General features: G+C 48.7%; 1 protein-coding gene across 9 annotated transcripts in view; it reads left to right on the top strand.

Moving 5' to 3' along the window:
* The window catches only part of erich2 (glutamate-rich 2), a 326,385-nt gene that overhangs the window by 141,915 nt on the left and 166,389 nt on the right, over positions 1 to 18,081 (top strand). For all 9 annotated transcript variants that reach the window (XR_011592662.1, XR_011592663.1, XM_070875669.1 and 6 more), the window contains one exon: positions 3,137 to 3,173. Coding sequence is in view for 7 of the 9 variants with exons in the window: in XM_070875669.1 (XP_070731770.1) it covers positions 3,137 to 3,173 (37 nt within the window). In the remaining 2 variants the exon portion in view is untranslated. The remainder of the gene's footprint in view (positions 1 to 3,136; positions 3,174 to 18,081) is intronic.

The raw sequence follows: 18,081 nt of genomic DNA, 5'->3' as shown, positions 1-18,081 counted from the left end.
GAAGACGAGGATGAGGAAGACCTGGAGGAGCAGCGGTCCAGATTCCACCAGTCCGCGACCATATTTCTGCCCATGAGACCAGGGATGGCCTCATCATGGCAGAATTTACTTAACTTTACGCAGCACAGCCATGTGGCTGCCACATCCATAGCGAGATTGGCATCACCCCACGGCAACACCATAAAGCATCCCTACAATGACCAGTTCATTCTTTTCACAGTCACCACCATTGCTGAAGCTTAAGGTAGCCCTGACCGTTCATTCTGCCACTTCGAATTGTGCACACAAATTTGCCAAGGACCACAGTTTTCAAAATGAATGATTTAATACAAAAGATGAATTGAATGTAAACTTTACAATAACATTTATGAAAACACCCAAGTGACTACTCTTGTAACTCTATTTGTGTGGCATCTTACTTTTCTGTGTGCTTCTACGTGGTGGTATCCCTGTAGCTTCAGTAGAGTTAGAGATTCCTCACTACCCTGCTGAGCCTGTGAAGGCCCCGCCAAAGTCTGCACTTCCTGCAACTGTGCAGGGGCAGACTCGGCCATCGTGATCTGAGGAGGCTCTGACCGAGAGGTTGGCAAGGGTGGAGAAGTGTGAGCGCTTGAAGATGAGCCCCCACCATCATTCCTCTCATGGACCACCCGCACTTCACTGCTAGCAAGTAGCTGGAGAGCACCTTGCTGCACATCAGTGGGGCTATGAGGACCCATGTCTGCACTGACATCCCTCCTAGAAAGAACGTCTATGAACCTCTGGTTTCTATCCTCCATAGATAGCCATCTATCCTCCATTGAGACTATGTGCTCGTGCAACTGGCGCATTAGGTCCTCCATGCAGGTGACCATCCTATGCATGGAGGAACTGACAGCCGTGATTGCCTGCGCCATGTTGGTGCTCATGTTGGAGAAGGATTCCTCGAATCTCTGAACATTCGCACTCACCATGCTCGCAAAACCTGTCTGAGCCTCCTGCACTTGTTCCTGCAACTCCAGTCTCGACCCCTTTCTGGATGGTCCCTGAAGCTTAGCATCTGCATGAAGCTGAGCAGAGCAAGGAGACTCCTGTGCCCTCTGACGAGGAGTCTCCCCTGCTAACCCTGTCTCCACCATCTGCTCTTGCTCACATGTGCTGTGTGAGACATCAGGTGACAACACTACTCTATGTCGTGACGGCCCCACTGAGGTGTGTATATCTGAGCTGGTGCAGACTTGTCTTGTCTCGGGTGACGCTGCGCCATCAGAGGAGTGCTCTCGCTCTCACTCTTCCATATGGACAGTAGGGGGCTCTTGGACCTGTGGGAGAGTAAAGAGATAAATTAGATTTATCATAAGAAGAATACATACAGATACCATTATGCACATGTTGAGCATTCAATGTCTCTTCGACATCAGCCCCCATATGATTGACTGATGAATGCCATGTAACTATGGAAATTGATTCTGTCACCAGGTTGTTCTGATGAGCCCCTCCGTCCCCCCATTTCCAATGGTCGACCGTTCTAGTATTCTCCAGCTCAGCCTCCTCTGCACTGGTGAGGATTGCTAAGGATTGAGGGCCTCCTCCTGTTCTCTTACCCTCCCTCTTATTGTGGGCTCTCTTTTCCTGCAAAGAGGGAAAGAAGAGAAGATTGAGTGAGAGTGATGGAATGAGTGTAAGGAATTGATGGGTTAGATCTTTGATGATGGAGTGGGGGGCAATGCCAAGTGGCCTCCTTGTGTGTTCCTAGTTGGTATGATTGCATTAGGATGGGGGTAAGTGTGAGGTGTGGTTACTAAGATGCGGATGTGATAATGTAGATAGAGAGGGATGGGTGAAGATGCAAGGGATGTTGGTGTGAGTAAGGATGTGCATGAGTGGAGTTGGGAAGACCTGTTTGTGACCTCCTCCGCTATCTGCAGCCAGACTGTCTTGGTCTTCTTTGGGAGGTCTCTTGTGGCCACTGGCAGGGAAGAGAACCTCCCTGCGTGCTCGGATTCCCTCCACAGCACATGGAGGTAGTCATCACAGAATCATGGCACTGCCCTCTGCTCTGTGAACTCATGTTAGAGCCAAACAAGCACTCCCAGTAGGTTGGACAATCCTAAATGAGAAGTGAAATTAAATGGAGCCATGGCCCCTTTAAATATACCGGCACCAAACACGTCAGCGCTGACTTCACCAGACCCGCACCTTTTAATTGGGCCGGGTAACGCGCTGGGTGGGTTTAACAAGCCCCATTACGGCAAAGTCTTTTCTTGCAGCGGGATGAAGGCAGCAACAGGCTCGCAGACCGCCACTGACCTCGCCCGCCACGGACTGGCCCAGGTAGGGGAAATCACGGCCATTACCTTTGTCCCGATGGCAAACACTGCTCACTTACCAATGATTTCATCCTCCATCCCAGCCGTTGTTTCAGGCTGAATACAACCTTGGCATTATGTTCAACCCTGACCCCAAAGCCTCAACATCACTTAATTTCACCTCTGCAAGTTTGCCTCCTTGATTGCCCCTTCACTGCTGAAACCGTTATACATGGCTTTGGTACCTCCAGAGGCGACTACTTGAATACTCTCCTTGCTAGCCTCCCATTCTCCACTTCCATTAACTCCAATTTATCTGAAACTCAACTGCACATATCCTATTCCAAGCTAAGTCCCACTCACGCTTCAAACCTATACTTGCTCCCCATCCCAAATGCCTCAAATTTCAAACTCTTGTCTTTGTCTTTAAATCCTTCCATTGGCTCATCTCTATTCCTGCAATCTCCTCCAGTCCTACATATTCCCTACATATTCCCTAAACTCTTTAATTCCTCTGACTCTGGCCTCTTGCACATGGGCCTTTTTGTCCCACTATTGGCAGCAGAACATTCAACCTGGGTCCTATTTTATTAAATTCCCTCCCTAAACCTTTTCACCTCTCCACTTCTCTCATCTCCCTTCGGAACCTCCTCAAAATCCTTTATCTTGACCCCCTCCTTTTCATGTTCATCCTCTGTTTTCCAAACACATATCTGTGAAGTGCCTTGGATGCTTTTTATGCTAAAGGCATTATAGTTGGAAGTTGTGGCTGTTCTTGATTAACAAGAGACATTTTATAGAGAATTACGGAATGACATATTTAGACTAATTTTGCTTATGTTTTTCAGACAACATTGCTGTTGACCTAGGAGAATTAATAACACGGTAAGAGATGTTTTGTGACTGTTTCAAATATGCTAAATAACACTGCTACATTCATTGTGTAAAAAGTTTTTCCTCATGTTGCCTCTAGTCCTTTTGCCAATTACCTTAAATTGTGCCCTCTGGTATCGACCGTTCAGCCATTGGAAACAGTTTCTCTTTATTTAGCTATCTAAACCCTTCATGATTTTAAACACCTCTATCAAATCTCCTCTTAGCCTTCTTCTTAGGCAGTTCCTCGGAGTCGAGGGTGACTTGCTTCTACACTAATATGAGTTCTCAGGTGATTGATGAGTCCAATGCGGGACCTGCACTCTCTGTCACTGGTGGGGCAGACGGTGGTTGAAGGGACGGATGGGTGGGGTGTTTGGGTTGTCGTGCGCTCCTTCCGCTGTTTGCTTTTGGCTTCCGCTTGCTCCCGGTGAAGAGACTCGAGGTGTTCAGCGCCTTTCCCGATGCTTCTCCTCCACTTTGAGCGATCTTGGGCCAGGGATTACCAGGTGTCAGTGGGGATGTTGCACTTTTTCAAGGAGGCTTTGAAGGTGTCCTTGAAGCGTTTCCTCTGTCCACCTGGGATTCAGTTGCCATATCGGAGCTCTGAGTAGAGCACTTGTTTTGGGAGTCTAGTATCGGGCCTGCGGACAATGTGGCCCATCCATCGGAGCTGATCGAGCGTGGTTAATGCTTTGATGCTGGCGATGTTGGCCTGAGTTAGAACACTGACGTTCATGCACCTATCCTGCCAATGGATTTTCAGGATCTTACGGAGACAGCGTTGGTGGTACTTCTCCAGTGCTTTGAGGCTTAATTTTAAAGGGTGGAAGATGACGGTGCGTGAATTATTTTAACGTGGGGTGGCCGTTGCACACCAGCTATTACCCGGGCTTGACAGACCAAGGTCTTGATCCAATGGCAAGGGGAACCAAGACGATTGGAGACCAGGATCCGCTGCATACGCCTAGTACACACACACACACACACACATACTCCTACTGTCCTCCTCCCTCCTTCCCACAAGACCTCTCTCACTGAGTTTCATAGGATGCAGTGTAGGCCTCCCAACCTCGCTGTTGGTACGTGCTGCAACTTCCCTGGGCCCCAATCCCACTGCTGGTCCACTCTGCACCACCCCTGGGCCTCGACCTTGCTCCTGGGTCCCAGCCTCACTCCTGGGTTCCAACTTTGCTGTGCCTCTCCCAGGCCCCGCTCCTGGGCCTCGACCTCGCTCCTGGGTCCCAGCCTCGCTCCTGGGTTCTGACCTCGTTGTGCCTCTCCCAGGCCTCGCTCCCCGACCTTGCTCCTGGGCCTCGATCTCGCTCCTCTGGACCTTGCTCGACCTCGCTGCTCCTCCCAACCTCGCTCCTGGGCCTCGATCTCGCTCCTGGGTTCCGACCTCGCTCCTGGGTCCCAGCCTCGCTCCTGGGTTCCGACCTCGCTGTGCCTCTCCCAGGCCTCGCTCCTCCTGACCTCGCTCCTGGGCCTCGACCTCGCTCCTCCGGACCTCGCTCGACCTCGCTGCTCCTGGGTCCTGACCTCGCTCCTGGGTCCCGACATTGCTCCTGGGTCCCGACCTCGCTCCTGGGCTCCGACCTCGCTGTACCTCTCCCAGGCCTCGCTTCTCCCAACCTCGCTCCTGGGCCTCAACCTCGCTCATCCGGACTTCGCTTGACCTCGCTGCTCCTGGGTCCCGACCTCGCTCCTGGGTCCTGACCTCATCTTGGGCACCGACCTCGCTCCTGGGTTCCAAACTCACTCCTGGGTCCCGAACTCGCTGCATCTTTCCCGGGCCCCGCTCCTCCCAACCTCGCTCCTGGACCTCGACGTTGCTCCTGGGTCCGGATCTTGCTCCTGAGTCCTGACCTCGCTCCTGGGCCTCGACCTCGCTCCGAGCCCCACTCAACCCCGCTGCTCCTCCCGACCTCGCTTCTGGGTCCCGACCTCACTCCGAGATATGCAGCCAATCAGCAACCTGGTTTCTGGTGACGTCACACTTCGATTTTGTCCCCCTCTTGGGTCAGCTCGCGGTGCTCCCTGCAGTGGCCTTTATTCCTGGTGTTGCTAGTGTCGCCAACCAGGTCGGCTCGCGCTGAGTCCAAGGTGCTGCTACTTTTATTCACTATGTTGTTGGTGTTTCCAATCAGGCCGGGTCAGCGCCGCTCTGTTCTAAAAAGAACGATCCCAGCTTCTCCAATCTATTGACGTAATTGGAATCCCTCATACCTGGAACCATTCTAGTAAATCTTTTCTGTACCTTCTCCAAAGCTTTCACATCCTTCCTAAAGTGTGGTGCTCAGAATTGGACACAATACTTCAACTGGGATCAAACTAGTGTTTTATATAGTTTTAGCATAACTTCCGGGCTTTTGTACTCCATGCCTCTATTTATAAAGCCCAGGATTCCATATGCTTTATTAACTGCTTTGTTAACCTGTCCTGCCACCTTCAAAGATTTGTGCACAAACACCCCTAGTTCTCTCTCTCCTTGCAACCCCTTTAGAATTGTACCTATTCTTCCTACTAAAATGTATCACCTCATACTTTTCCACATTGAATTTCATCTGCCCATCCCACCAGCCTGTCTATGTTCTTCTTGGCTTTTGTACTCTAAATCTCTATTTATGAAGACCAGGATCCCGTATGCTTTTTTAACTGCTTTCTCAACCTACCCTGCTATCTTCAACAATTTGTGCACATGTACCCCCAGGTCTCTGTTCATGCACCCACTTTAGAATTGTACCCTTTAGTTTATATTTCATCTCCTCATTCGTTCGACCAAAATGTATCACTTTGCACATTTCTGCATTAATTTTCATCTACCATGTGTCTGCCCATTCCACCAACCTGTCAATGTCTTCTTGAAGTCTATCACTTTCCTCCTCACTGTTCACTATACTTCCAAGTTTTGTGTTAACCGCAAATTTTCAAATTGTGCCCTGTACACCCAAGTCTAAGTCATTAATATATATCAAGAAAAGCAGTGGTCCTAGTAACGACCCCTAGGAATACCACTGTATATCTTCCTCCAATCCAAAAAACAACCATTCACCAATACTCTGTGTTTCCTATCACTTAGCCAATGTTGTATCCATGCTGCCACTGTCCCTTTTATCCCATGGGCTTCAACTTTGCTGGCAAGCCTATTATGTGGCACTTTATCAAACGCCTTTTGGAAGTCCATGAGCACTACACCAACCACATTGCCTTCATCAACCCTTTCTGTTACCTCATCAAAAAACTCAATCAAGTTAGTTAAACACGATTTGCCTTTAACAAATCCATGCTGACTTTCCTTAATTAATCCATACTTGTCCAAGTGACTGTTAATTTTGTCCCACATTATCGTTTCTAAAAGCTTCCCCACTACCGAGGTTAAATTGACTGGCTTGTAGTTGCTGGGTTTATCCTTGCACCCTTTTTTGGACAAAGGGGTAACATTTGTAATTCCCCAGTCCTCCGGCACCACCCCCATATCTAAGGAGGATTGGAAGATTATGGCCAGTACCTCTGCAATTTCCACCTTTACTTCCCTCAGTATCCTAGGATGCATCCCATCTGGTCCTGGTGACTTATCTACTTTAAGTACAGCCAGCCTATCTAGTAACTCCTCCTTACAATTTTTGTCCCATCCAATATCTCAACGACCTCCTCTTTCACTATAACTTTGGCAGCATCTTCTTCTTTGATAAAGACAGATGCAAAATACTAATTTAGTACCTCAGCCATGCCCTCTGCCTCCATGCATAGGTCTCCTTTTTGGTTCCTAATTGGTTCCACCTCTCTTTTTTTGTACCTGTTTACTATTTATATGCCTCTAGAAGACTTTTGGATTTCCTTTTATGTTAGCGGCCAATCTATTCTCATACTCTCTGTTTGTCCCTCTTATTTCCTTTTTCACTTCCTCTCTGAACTTTCTATATTCAGCCTGGTTCTCACTTGTATTCTCAACCTGACATCTGTCATTCACCACCTTTTTCTGCTCCATCTTACTCTCTATCTGTTTTGTTATCTAGGGAGCTCTGGCATTGGTTGCCCTACCTTTCCCCCTCCTGGGAATGTACCTCAATTGTATCCGAACCATCTCTTCTTTAAAGGCAGTCCATTGTTCAGTTACAGTTTTGCCTGCCAATCTTTGATTCCAATTTACCTCCATTCTCAACCCACTGAAATTGGCTTTCCTTCAATTAAGTATTTTTACTCGAGATTGCTCCCTGTCCTTTTCAATAGCCAGTCTGAGCTGTGATCACTGCTCCCTAAATATTCCCGAACTGACACTTGCTCTACTTAACCCCTTTGTGAGTCATATATAAAGAAAATCAAATTATGCTATCCTTCTTGCCTTTCTGAAAGTATTTTATCAAACAGTATTGTCTTAATTTTGCCCATTATGTTAATTTACACAGTTAGTTCACTTTTTGGGAATTGGTGTGGCAAGAGTAGAATATATATATAGGTGCAGTATATTGGGTAAAAAGTTCCAAAAGTACAGAGGCTAAATTGTGTAAAAAAAGGAGCACTTCCAAAAAAAATCTAAATTATCCTGCAAAGAAGTGTTAACTGTATTAGTCTCAAGAGTTATTTATTGTCATTTTTGCTGAACCTGTGGTATTTACCACAGCAAATCAATTTATTATGTATATCATCAAAAAAATCTAAACAATAATGCTTATTATAACTGATTTTACAAATATAAAAATATTGAATGTAGTAGGTGTGTAAGTTTATTTCTGTGACAGGCTATTATTAAATTTGAATTGTGGGTAAAGCTCTTTCTGATGAACTAAATTTGCATAAATAAATTAGATATCACAAGATAGTTTTGGATTGAAAAGGTCCTTCGACCCATTTCATTTTACATAAGAACATAAGAAATAGGAGTGGGAGTAGGCCATTTGGCCCCTCGAGCCTGCTCCGCCATTCAGTAAGATCATAGCTGATCTGATCTTGGCCTCAATTCCACTTCCCTGCCCGCTCCCCAGAACCCTTGACTCCTTTATCATTCAACAATCTATCTATCTCCACTTTAAATATATTCACTGACCCAGCCTCTGTGGTAGAGAATTCCAAAGATTCACGACCCTTTGAGAGAAGAAATTGCTACTCATTTCTGTTTTAAATAGGCGACCCCTTATACTGAAACTATGCCCCCTAGTTCTAGATTCCCCCACGAGGGGAAACATCCTTTCTGCATCTACCCTGTCAAGCCCCCTCAGAATTTTACATGTTTCAATAAGATTGCCTCTCATTCTTCTAAACTCCAATGAGCTCAACCTTTCTTCATAAGACAGCCCCTTCATCTCAGGAATCAACTTTGTGAACCTTCTCTGAACTGCCTCCAATGCAAGTATATCCCTCCTTAAATAAGAAGACCAAAACTGCACACAGTACTTCAGGTGTGGTCTCACCAACGGCCTTTACAGTTGTAACAGGACATCCCTACTTTTATACTCCAAACCCCTTGCATAAAGGCGAACATTCCATTTGCCTTCCTAATTACTTGCTGTACCTGCATGCAAACTTTTTGTGTTTCATGTACAAGGACCCCCAGATCCCTCTGTACCTCAGCATTTTGAAATCTCTCCCCATTTAAATAATAATTTGCTTTTTTTATTTTTCCTACCAAAGTACATAACCTCACATTTTCCCACATTATACTCCATCTGTCAAGTTTTTGCCCACTCACTTACCCTTTGCAGATTCTTTGCATCCTCCACACAACTTGCTTTCCCACCTATCTTTGGGCCCAAGTTTCGGCCTCAGTTGCTCCTGATTTTTTGGAGCAACTGGTGTAGAACGGAGTATCTTAGAAATTCAAATTCTCGGCATTTAGTTTGCTCCAGTTCTAGTCAGGTAGAACAGTTTCACTTTGGAACAGAATTTTTTTTTCAAAAGAGGGCGTGTCCGGCCACTTACGCCTGTTTTCAAAGTTTCGGCAGTGAAAACTTACTCCAAACTAACTTAGAATGGAGTAAGTGAAGATTTTTGTACGCTCGAGAAACCTTGTCTACACTTTAGAAAATCAGGCGTAGGTTACAAATCAGGCGTAGGGAATGGGGGGAGGGGGGTTTAAAGGGAAGTTTACAAACATTAAACACTTCAGTTTTACAAATAAAGAGCCATCATCAATAATAAATGATAAAAACATCAATAAATCAACCAATAAACCAATCAAAAAAAATTAGTAAGTAATAATTTTTTTTTAAATCAATAAATAAAACATTACTTACCGACTGCAGCACCGGGAGCCCTCCAACAGTGTGCTGGGATGCCCCCTCACCCCTCCCGCCGCCCAGTGTGTCTCTGTCAGTGTCTCTATCTCTCTGTCTGTCTGTCTGTGTGTGTCTCTCACTCTCTGTCTGTCAGTGTCTGTGTTTCTGACAGCGAGGGGTGGAGGGGAGGGGCAGGATGGGGAGGGGGGGTGGAGGGGAGGGGGTTGGTGGAGTGGGGAAGAGGGGGTGGATGGGGAGGGGGGTGACAAGTGAGGGGGGGTGAGGGGAGGGAGTTGAGAAGGGAGGGAGGGAGGGGAGGGGGGTTGAGAAGGGAGTGGAGGGGGGGTGAGAAGGGAGTGGAGGGGGGGTGAGAAAGGAGGGAGAAGAGGAGGGGAAGAGAAGGGAGGGAGGCAGGAGGGGGGTGAGAGAAGGGAGGGGAGGGGGAAGAGAAGGGAGGGAGGGGAAGGGGGGAGAAAAGGGGGGAAGAGAGCGAGGGAGAGAGAAGGGGGAGAGAGAAAGAAAGGAGAGGGAGGCTGAACGGGCCGGGCCTGGCCGGGCCCAAGACTTCGAGCTTAGACTTACCGGATTGACAGGTAGGTGGCGTCGGGAGCGCGGATCGGGGGGAGCGCGGGTCGGGGCGGAGGGAAGGGGGGGGGGGCGGAGATCGGTCGGGGGGGTGGGGTAGATTGGTCGGGGGGGGTAGATCGGTCGGGGGGGCGGGGGGGGAGATCGGTCGGGGGGTGGGGGAGGAGATCGGTCGGGAGCGGAGGTCGGGCGGGGAGGCGGGGGGAAGGTCGGGAGCGGAAGAAGCGGAAGTTGGGTCGGGGGGGTGGGGAGCGGGAGTCAAGTCGGGTCCGGTCCGGTCCGGAGGAAGCAGGAGCTGGGCGTGGGAGGAGCCTTATGCACGCAGCCCCAGTGAGGCCATTCGGCCAGGGCTAGGGGCTGCGTGCTTCGGGCCCCTCCCACAGTTTTGGGCGCCTGGAGCTACTGCACATGCGCGCCCACTGTAGCGCGCATGTGCAGAGGTCCCGGCACTGTTTTCAGCGCAGGGACCTAGCTCCGCCCCTTGCAGCTCGTTCTGCGCCGCGCCGAGGGCCAGAGGACCTGCAGGGAGCCGGAGAATCTGGAAGTTTTTTTCAGGCGCACTTTATGGCGCGAAAAACGGGCGTCCAGGTCAGGGCTGCGCCGTTCTAGGCACGGCCCGAAACTTGGGCCCTATGTGTCATCAGCAACTTTGGCTACATTACACTCGGTCCCTTCATCCAAGTCATTAATATCGATTGTAACTAGTTGAGACCCCACCACTGTGTCACCCCAGTAGTTACAGTTTGCCAACCTGAAAATGACCCCTTTATCCCGACTCTTATGTTTTCTGTTAATTAGCCAATCCTCTATCCATGCCAATATATTACCCCCAACCCCATGTGCTCTTATCTTGTGCAGTAACCTTTTATGTGGCACCTTATTGAATGCCTCCTGGAAATCCAAATACACATCTACTGGTCCCCCTTTATCCACCCTGTTCGTTACATCCTCAAAGAATTCCGGCAAATGTTATTCTTCCAGAATACCAAACCTACTATCTTCATATTGCAGGATTTCGTTTTTATAAATTGATCTAGTGTCCTGGGGGCCAAGTTTCGGCCTGAGTTACTCCTGTTTTTTTGGAGCAACTGGTTTAGAATGGAGTATCTTAGAAATTGCAATTCTCGGTATTTAGTTTGCTCCAGTTCTAGTCAGTTAGAACAGTTTCAGTTTGGAACAGATTTTTTTTTTCAAAAGGGGGCGTGTCCTGCCACTTACGCCTGTTTTGAAAGTTTAGGCAGTGAAAACATACTCCAAACTAACTTAGAATGGAGTAAGTGTAGATTTTTGTACGCTCAGAAAAACCTTGCCTACACTTAGAAAATCAGACGTAGGTTACAAACCAGGCTTAGGGAATGGTGGAGGGGGGGGGGGGTTTAAAGGGAAGTTTACAAACATTAAACACTTCAGTTTTACAATAAAGAGCCATCATCAATAATAAATGATAAATACATCAATAAATCAACCAATAAATCAATCAAAAAAATTAATAAAAAATTTGAAAATCAATAAATAAAACATTTTCTACTTACCGACTACAGCCCCGGGGAGTCCTCCAACAGCGTGCTGGGACGGCCCCCCCATTGTGTCTCTGTCAGTGTCTCTATCTCTCTGTCTGTCTATGTGTGTGTCTCTCACTCTCTGTCTGTCAGTGTCTGTGTTTCTGACAGCGAAGGGAGGGGGAGAAGGGGGGTGAGGGGGAGGAAGGAGGGGGGAGGGGGAGAAGGGGGGTGAGGGGGAGGAAGGAGGAGGGAGGTAGAGGGGGGTGCGGGGTGGAAGGAGGGGGAGGAGGAGAGGAGGAGGGGGAGGGAGGAGAAGGGAGGGGAGAGAGGAAGGAGGAGGGAAGGGGAGGAAGGGAAAGAGGAGGCTGAACGGTCGGGCCCGAGACTTCGGGCTGGATTTACAGGTAGGTGGCGGGGGGGGTCGCGGAGGTCAGGGTCTCGGGTCCGGGGGGGGGGGGCGCGGAGGTCGGCGCGGGGGGGTCGCGGGGGGAGGGGAACGGGGGAACGGAGGTCGGGGGGTGCGGAGTTCGAGGGGGGGGAGCGGACATCGGGGAGTCGCGGTGGGGGGGGTGGAGAGAGAGTCGCTGAGGTCGGGCGGGTGGGAGAGTCGCGGAGGTCGGGGGATGGGGCGAGAGAGAGAGAGTCGCAAAGGTCGGGGGTGGGGGCTGGGGGAGCGGAGGTCGGGTCATGGGGGGGATCGGAGGTCGGGTCGCCGGGGGGCAGGGGGAAGTGGAGGTCGGGGGGGGGAGCGCGGAGGTCGGATCGGGGGGGGTGGGGAGCGGCGGTCAGGTCGCCGGGGGGGGGAAGCGGAGGTCGGGTCGCCGGGCGTTGGGGGGGGGGGGGGAAGCGGAGGACGGATTGGGTCCGGTCCGGGGAGCAGGAGTCGTGGGAGGTGAGCCTTATGCACGCGCCCCAGTGAGGCCATTCTGCCAGGGCTAGGGACTGCGTGCTTTGGGCCCCTCCCACAGTTTTGGGCGCCTGGAGCTACTGCACATGCGCGCCCACTGTAGCGCGCATGTGCAGAGGTCCCGGCACTGTTTTCAGCGCAGGGACCTGGCCCCGCCCCTCACAGCTCATGCTGCGCCGCGCCCAGCTCCAGAGGATCTGCAGGGAGCCGGCGAATAGGTGAGGTTTTTTTAGGCGCACTTTGTGGCGCGAAAAACGGGCGTCCAGGTCCGGGCTGTGCCGTTTTAGGCGCGGCCCGAAACTTGGGCCCCTAGCCTCAACCTCCATTACTAGCACCCTGTTCCAGCTGAAGATCACCCTCTAATTACATGCTTCCTGGCATCTGTCCTTAACCTGCACCTCAGCATCTTGTTCTGCATTCCTGCATATATGAAGGTACTTTCTACGATTATTTTCTGTGTCCCATTAATTATCTTAAGATGCTTTTACATTATTGTTGTGTTTTGTTTGGATTGTGTGAGAACAGCATCTGCGTGAGAAAGTCAGTTGACAATATTGTCATCAGGGTAAGAGATGCCGGGTGAATTTCCATGGGCATTCTCCCACTTGTCTGCCATAACTTTGGTGGAGGAGCCGTGGAAATAGCATTTATGGCATTTTTGGGGGGTTTCCGCACTTCTTCGGCCACAGTTACAATGGGCTCAATTTTCCCCAATGCCATTTTTTGGCGTATTGCAAGAGTTACGACCAATTTTTTTGGCCCTGACTACTCCAAAAAATAACTAGCAAGTTCCGCCGTTCTATTTTTTGAAATTGGCTCCACGCAGCCTTTGCTTTACCTTCAGCGGGTGGAGCCTAATGTCTGTGCCGAAAAAATGATGCCCACCCCTTCTGCACATGCGTGAAAAAAAAGGACGTTTTTGACGTGACTGCTCTGGTGCGCATGCCCAGTACAGCTCCCAGTCTGCATTCGGCCATTTTTAAAGAGCCAGTTGTGTGTGAGAACTTTAATTCTCTTTGGAAAAATCGAGCTGCAATACAATATGCAACGTGGCTCAAGGACCACGATTCTCTTACAGGATGAAGTGGAGGCACTGGTTACTGTAATTGAGGCCAGATAGCACGAGTTGGACACCAGCAGAGGTGACCTAAAAGTTTCACCAAAAGAAATGAAGAAATACTGGAACCAACTTGCAGAAGTCTGGAGGCCAGTGCAAAAAGAATTGGTAGGACCTTGGTCAAGTAGTTAGTGTAAGTAATATTTTCATTTATTCAATGGAATTGCAATTGTAAATGTGACCAACTGTATATGTCCCACCCAGCAGAAAGACACCCTCTTTAAAAAGTTATATTTTCATCTTTACAGAGGAAGGTGGCACACAACAAAAAGGACAGAACTCGAAACAACAAAAAAGAGAGAACTCGAACAGGAGGAGGCCCGGCAAATCTGCAGCCACTGACACCCTTGGAAGAGAGGGTTGCTGCTTTGATGGGTTCTGCCTGGAGAAAAGCAACCACCACTGCACAAGCTGGGCCCACACTCGAGGGAGAGGGTAAGTCCTGCAAATTCCACACTCTGGCTTTGCTAAATGTTAAGTACTGCGCAGGCTAGCCATGCTTCGGTTCATGGGGATGTCGCCATCAGCTATGCTTCGGTTGATGCAATGTGCTATCATTCATCGTGGTCCTTCAAATGAGCCTGCTGCCTGCACTGTGTGAGCCTACTCATGTCACCCTGCCCCCTCCTCTGCTGCTAACCATTTGTCTGTTCTGTTATATTTTGCAGAACTTGAAGCCAACCCTGACGAGGCTGAAGCCGATGCAGAAGAAGATTCAGACACGGACGAGCCTGAAGAGGAGAACATCTTCCAGTCCCACCTTCCAGACCAAGAGCATGGGGGTCAGGGCGAGGTGATGGATGAAGCCCTCACAGTTGTACTCACTCTGGAGGAGGTGCAGGTGCCGGCCATTGAGGTACCAGGCCCTTTCCTGAGTGGTACGAGTGTTGGGACATTCCATGGTTTCGCACAGCCCAAGGCTGGGGTTTCCAGTCGGGTGCAGCGAGGCACACCCAGGGCCTCACCGTCCGAGTCTGCGGGTCCCAGTGGGATATAGCGAGCCACACTCAGGGTGAGGAGGGGAAGGAGAGCTCGATGGCGCTCTCTTGAGATGCAGGATCTAACTGATGTGGTTCAGATGATGGCAATGAATGTGGAGAGCATTGACCTTACACGATCACTCCTGGACACCATCAGTGGGGTGCGTGATGAGGTATCGGGACTGTCGGGAGAAGTAACAACACTCTCATGAGAAATGGGAACACTGTCCGGGCACAAGAGGGATTGAATGTCGCAGGCAGCTAATACAATGTCGGGGCACACGAGGGAGGGAATGTCGCAGGTAGCTGATACACTGTTGGTGAACATGAGGGAGGGAATGTCGCAGGTAGCTGATACACTGTTGGTGAACATGAGGGAGGAAATGTCACAGGTAGTTGACACACTGTCAGGGCACAGGAGGGAGGGAATGTTAGAGTTAGCTGCTGCAAAAAGGGAACACGCCCATTGACAGAATCAACTGCCACTTCCATTCCAATCCCCAGACCAGTCTTTGAAGAGGCCCAAGCCGAGCTTTCCACATTACCTTCTGCCATCCGCCCCCCTTCCCCCCCCGCCAATCAAGAAATGCGCATTATCCGAGATGTTCGGAAGAATAAGCTTGGTACCAACCCGAGAAATGCTGCGCCACTACCTGCAGGCAGGGATGGAGTCATCAAGACCAAGCGTAACAGGCGGTCTTAGAATAAGGTGGAGGAGAGATGGGTGCCACCTTTCTTTGCTGCTGTTGTTGTTATTATTGTTGTTACTGTTGTAATTGTTCTCAACTTAAAAGTTTTTGTAAGTTATGTAAATTTACAAGTATAAAAGTTTGTAAGTAATCTTAAAGTTTGTAAGTGACCTTAGATTTTGTAAGTGATCTTAAAGTTTGTAAGTGATCTTAACTGAAACCTTTAGGGCCTGAAATTGATGGCCTTACCGCCCACTGCCGCCAACATTCCTCCTCGAGTTGCATCCAGTGCCACTTTCGATTTGGGCTGGAGCGGACGGGAGGGGAGAACCGCCGGGATCCACCCGCTGACATCAGCGGACGATCAAGTGGCATAATTGGACTCCCCCATGCCGAGATACCATATTGATGCGGGCAGGCGTCGGTGCCAGAACGGGGGTGGACCGCTGGCTGGAGGCTGGTCTGTCTCCAACGGTGAGTATGAAGATCTGAAAAAAGGGTGAGTAAACATTTTATAATTTTTTTCTTTACAGGGACTTACCTGGATAGGGTCTCCTGAAGGTCTTCCGATGGTTTTTTTTTTTGATGCTTTTCCTTTTCAGGTCTTCGACCCTCTGTGGGCCCAACTCCATCCTCGATGGCACTTGGGCAGCAAGCGCCTTTGCCACCGAGATTGGGAGCTCCCGCTGGCTGCCGCCCAGGTTGGCAACGTAAGTCCCTCTTTTGCCGCCCGCCGACCTTTGAAGGACCTTTTCAATGAAAACCATGTCCAAAGTACCGTCAGGTACCTCGACGGCCATCGGTGGTCCTTTGGGCAGCACTTCGGCGGACAGGGCCTTCACCAATTTCGGCCCCTTAAAGTTTGATACAAGAATATTTTTTATTAAAGTTAAGTTAAGTACAAACGATGTTAAACTTTTGAATAAAATATATTTTAAATTATAACTGAATCATTTCCATTATTTGTTCCATTATTAACACAACTTTTCAAACTAAAGAAGAATCATTTCCATTATTTGTTCCATTAACACAACACAACATTACGGAACAGGTCCAAACAGTAAACATAGTCCATTTGGAATAGCTGCCCCTGAGCCTTTAGGCAGCAAAACGTTCACGGATGAGCTGCTGGCACAAGGCTCGAGCAATCGTTAAAGGGGCATGACGGCCCGCTCTCCTCCGCCATCATGCTCCAGGTTCAGGTAGTTGCATGGCTTCCTTTTCCTCCTCCTCAGCATCATCATCTGCATCTTCCTCTCATCATCACCCACTCTCATCTGAGATGGGTCTTCTACCACCAGCTGTTGCTGTCTCATGATGGCTAAGTTATGCAGCATGCAGCACACAACAGTGAACTGACCGACAATCTCAGTAGCCTCCGGAATGGTCCAGACATCGGAAACGCTGTTTCAAGATGCCAATGGTCCTCTGTATTATGCTGCGCGTCGCAATGTGTGACATGTTGTATTCCCGGTCAATTTCCGTCCGGGTTATGTGTAGGGGCGTCATGAGCCAGGTGGCGAGGCCGTACCCTTCGTCTCCCAGCAGCCAGCTCTGCCCTTCTGGCTGCTGCTGAAACATGGCAGATATAGCGCTTTCACGTAGGATGAACGCATCATGGGTGCTCCCAGGATATCTCGCATCAACTGACGCGATGCATGTCGTCACAGATAAGTTGCACATTCATGGAGTGGAAGCCTTTTCTGTTCCTGTACATCTCTGAATCCTCCAAAAGTGGCATGCGCCAAAAAAATGGCATGGATAACCGTGGAAAATTAAGCCCAGTGAATGGGCAGGAGAACTCCTGTGGAAAATTTGTTTTATCAATGATAATTTGTATAGTCATTACACACATCCCACAACCTGAATTAATTGAGTTTGAAAGTAGAAACACTTTATATACCTTAATAAGATCTCTTCTGAAAGGTCACTTCCAAATTTACATAATAATTTTTCATACTTAATTCCTTTAACACCAAGAATCAGCCTTGTAACTCTTCCCAACAATGACTCCAAATGCTTGGATGGTCCTATTAGGTAGTGGTGACAGAACTAATTAAAGTAATGGCCCAGATTTTGCTGAGAGCGGCAACGGAACTCCTTTCACCGTTCCCTTTTAGCAGGCTTTTCAGCAGAAACTTCAAGTCATCCGCCATCTGTTTGAATTCAGTGCCCTCTACAGGGGATCTGTGGTGTCTGTGAGCAGAATAGGCAGCTGGGAGGCTTTTCAGCCAATCCTAACTGAGACACACAAACTGCAAAGCAGGAAATAAAAAACAAAAATCTAAATTACATTTAAATCATTGTACAGTTGGAAAAATAAAAAAATTGGGACATACACATGGGATTAAGGGAAAGACATAAAAGAGAAAAACAAAAAGTATTTAAAAATTACTTTAATTTTTATTTTTAGAAAGATTTGCAGCATTGATTTTCTTCTGAGGCATTGAGAGTCCGCACTTGTAAAATTAATTTTTCAGGACCAGAGAGGTTGTTCATCAGTACTTATCACTTACTACGCCGTTTAAAAACTCAGTTACTCCTGATTGTACCTGGTCTAACATTTTCATCTGTCTTTAGAGTGAGAATAGTGGGTAATTAGCCTGTTCACTTCATCACAGTGATGTCTGTGCAGATTTCATCTGCGAAGACAGCAACAGCATACCCTATGGAGGAACAGGGTATCACTGACAGCAACTTCCGGATTTCCAGGTTTAACTATGTATGTGCGGATGCCAGAAGTTGCTGGCAGTTTTTCCCAGTAATAAAGGTGAGTGCTCATAGCCTTGCCATTATTAATACAGCAGAATCCGGGCCATTAAATCATTTAACCAATATTTAAGTTGCAAGTTGCTGAGACTATGTTACATAAATTAGAATTTTGATCAAGTAGGAGCTATATTTAGCCATGAATTAGTAAACTTG

This window comes from Pristiophorus japonicus, chromosome 3, assembly GCF_044704955.1.
Source record: "Pristiophorus japonicus isolate sPriJap1 chromosome 3, sPriJap1.hap1, whole genome shotgun sequence".
In the NCBI taxonomy this organism is placed as follows: Eukaryota; Metazoa; Chordata; class Chondrichthyes; family Pristiophoridae; genus Pristiophorus; species Pristiophorus japonicus.
Note: the sequence above shows the minus strand (reverse complement) of the source record. Positions and strands in the feature narration are given on the sequence as shown.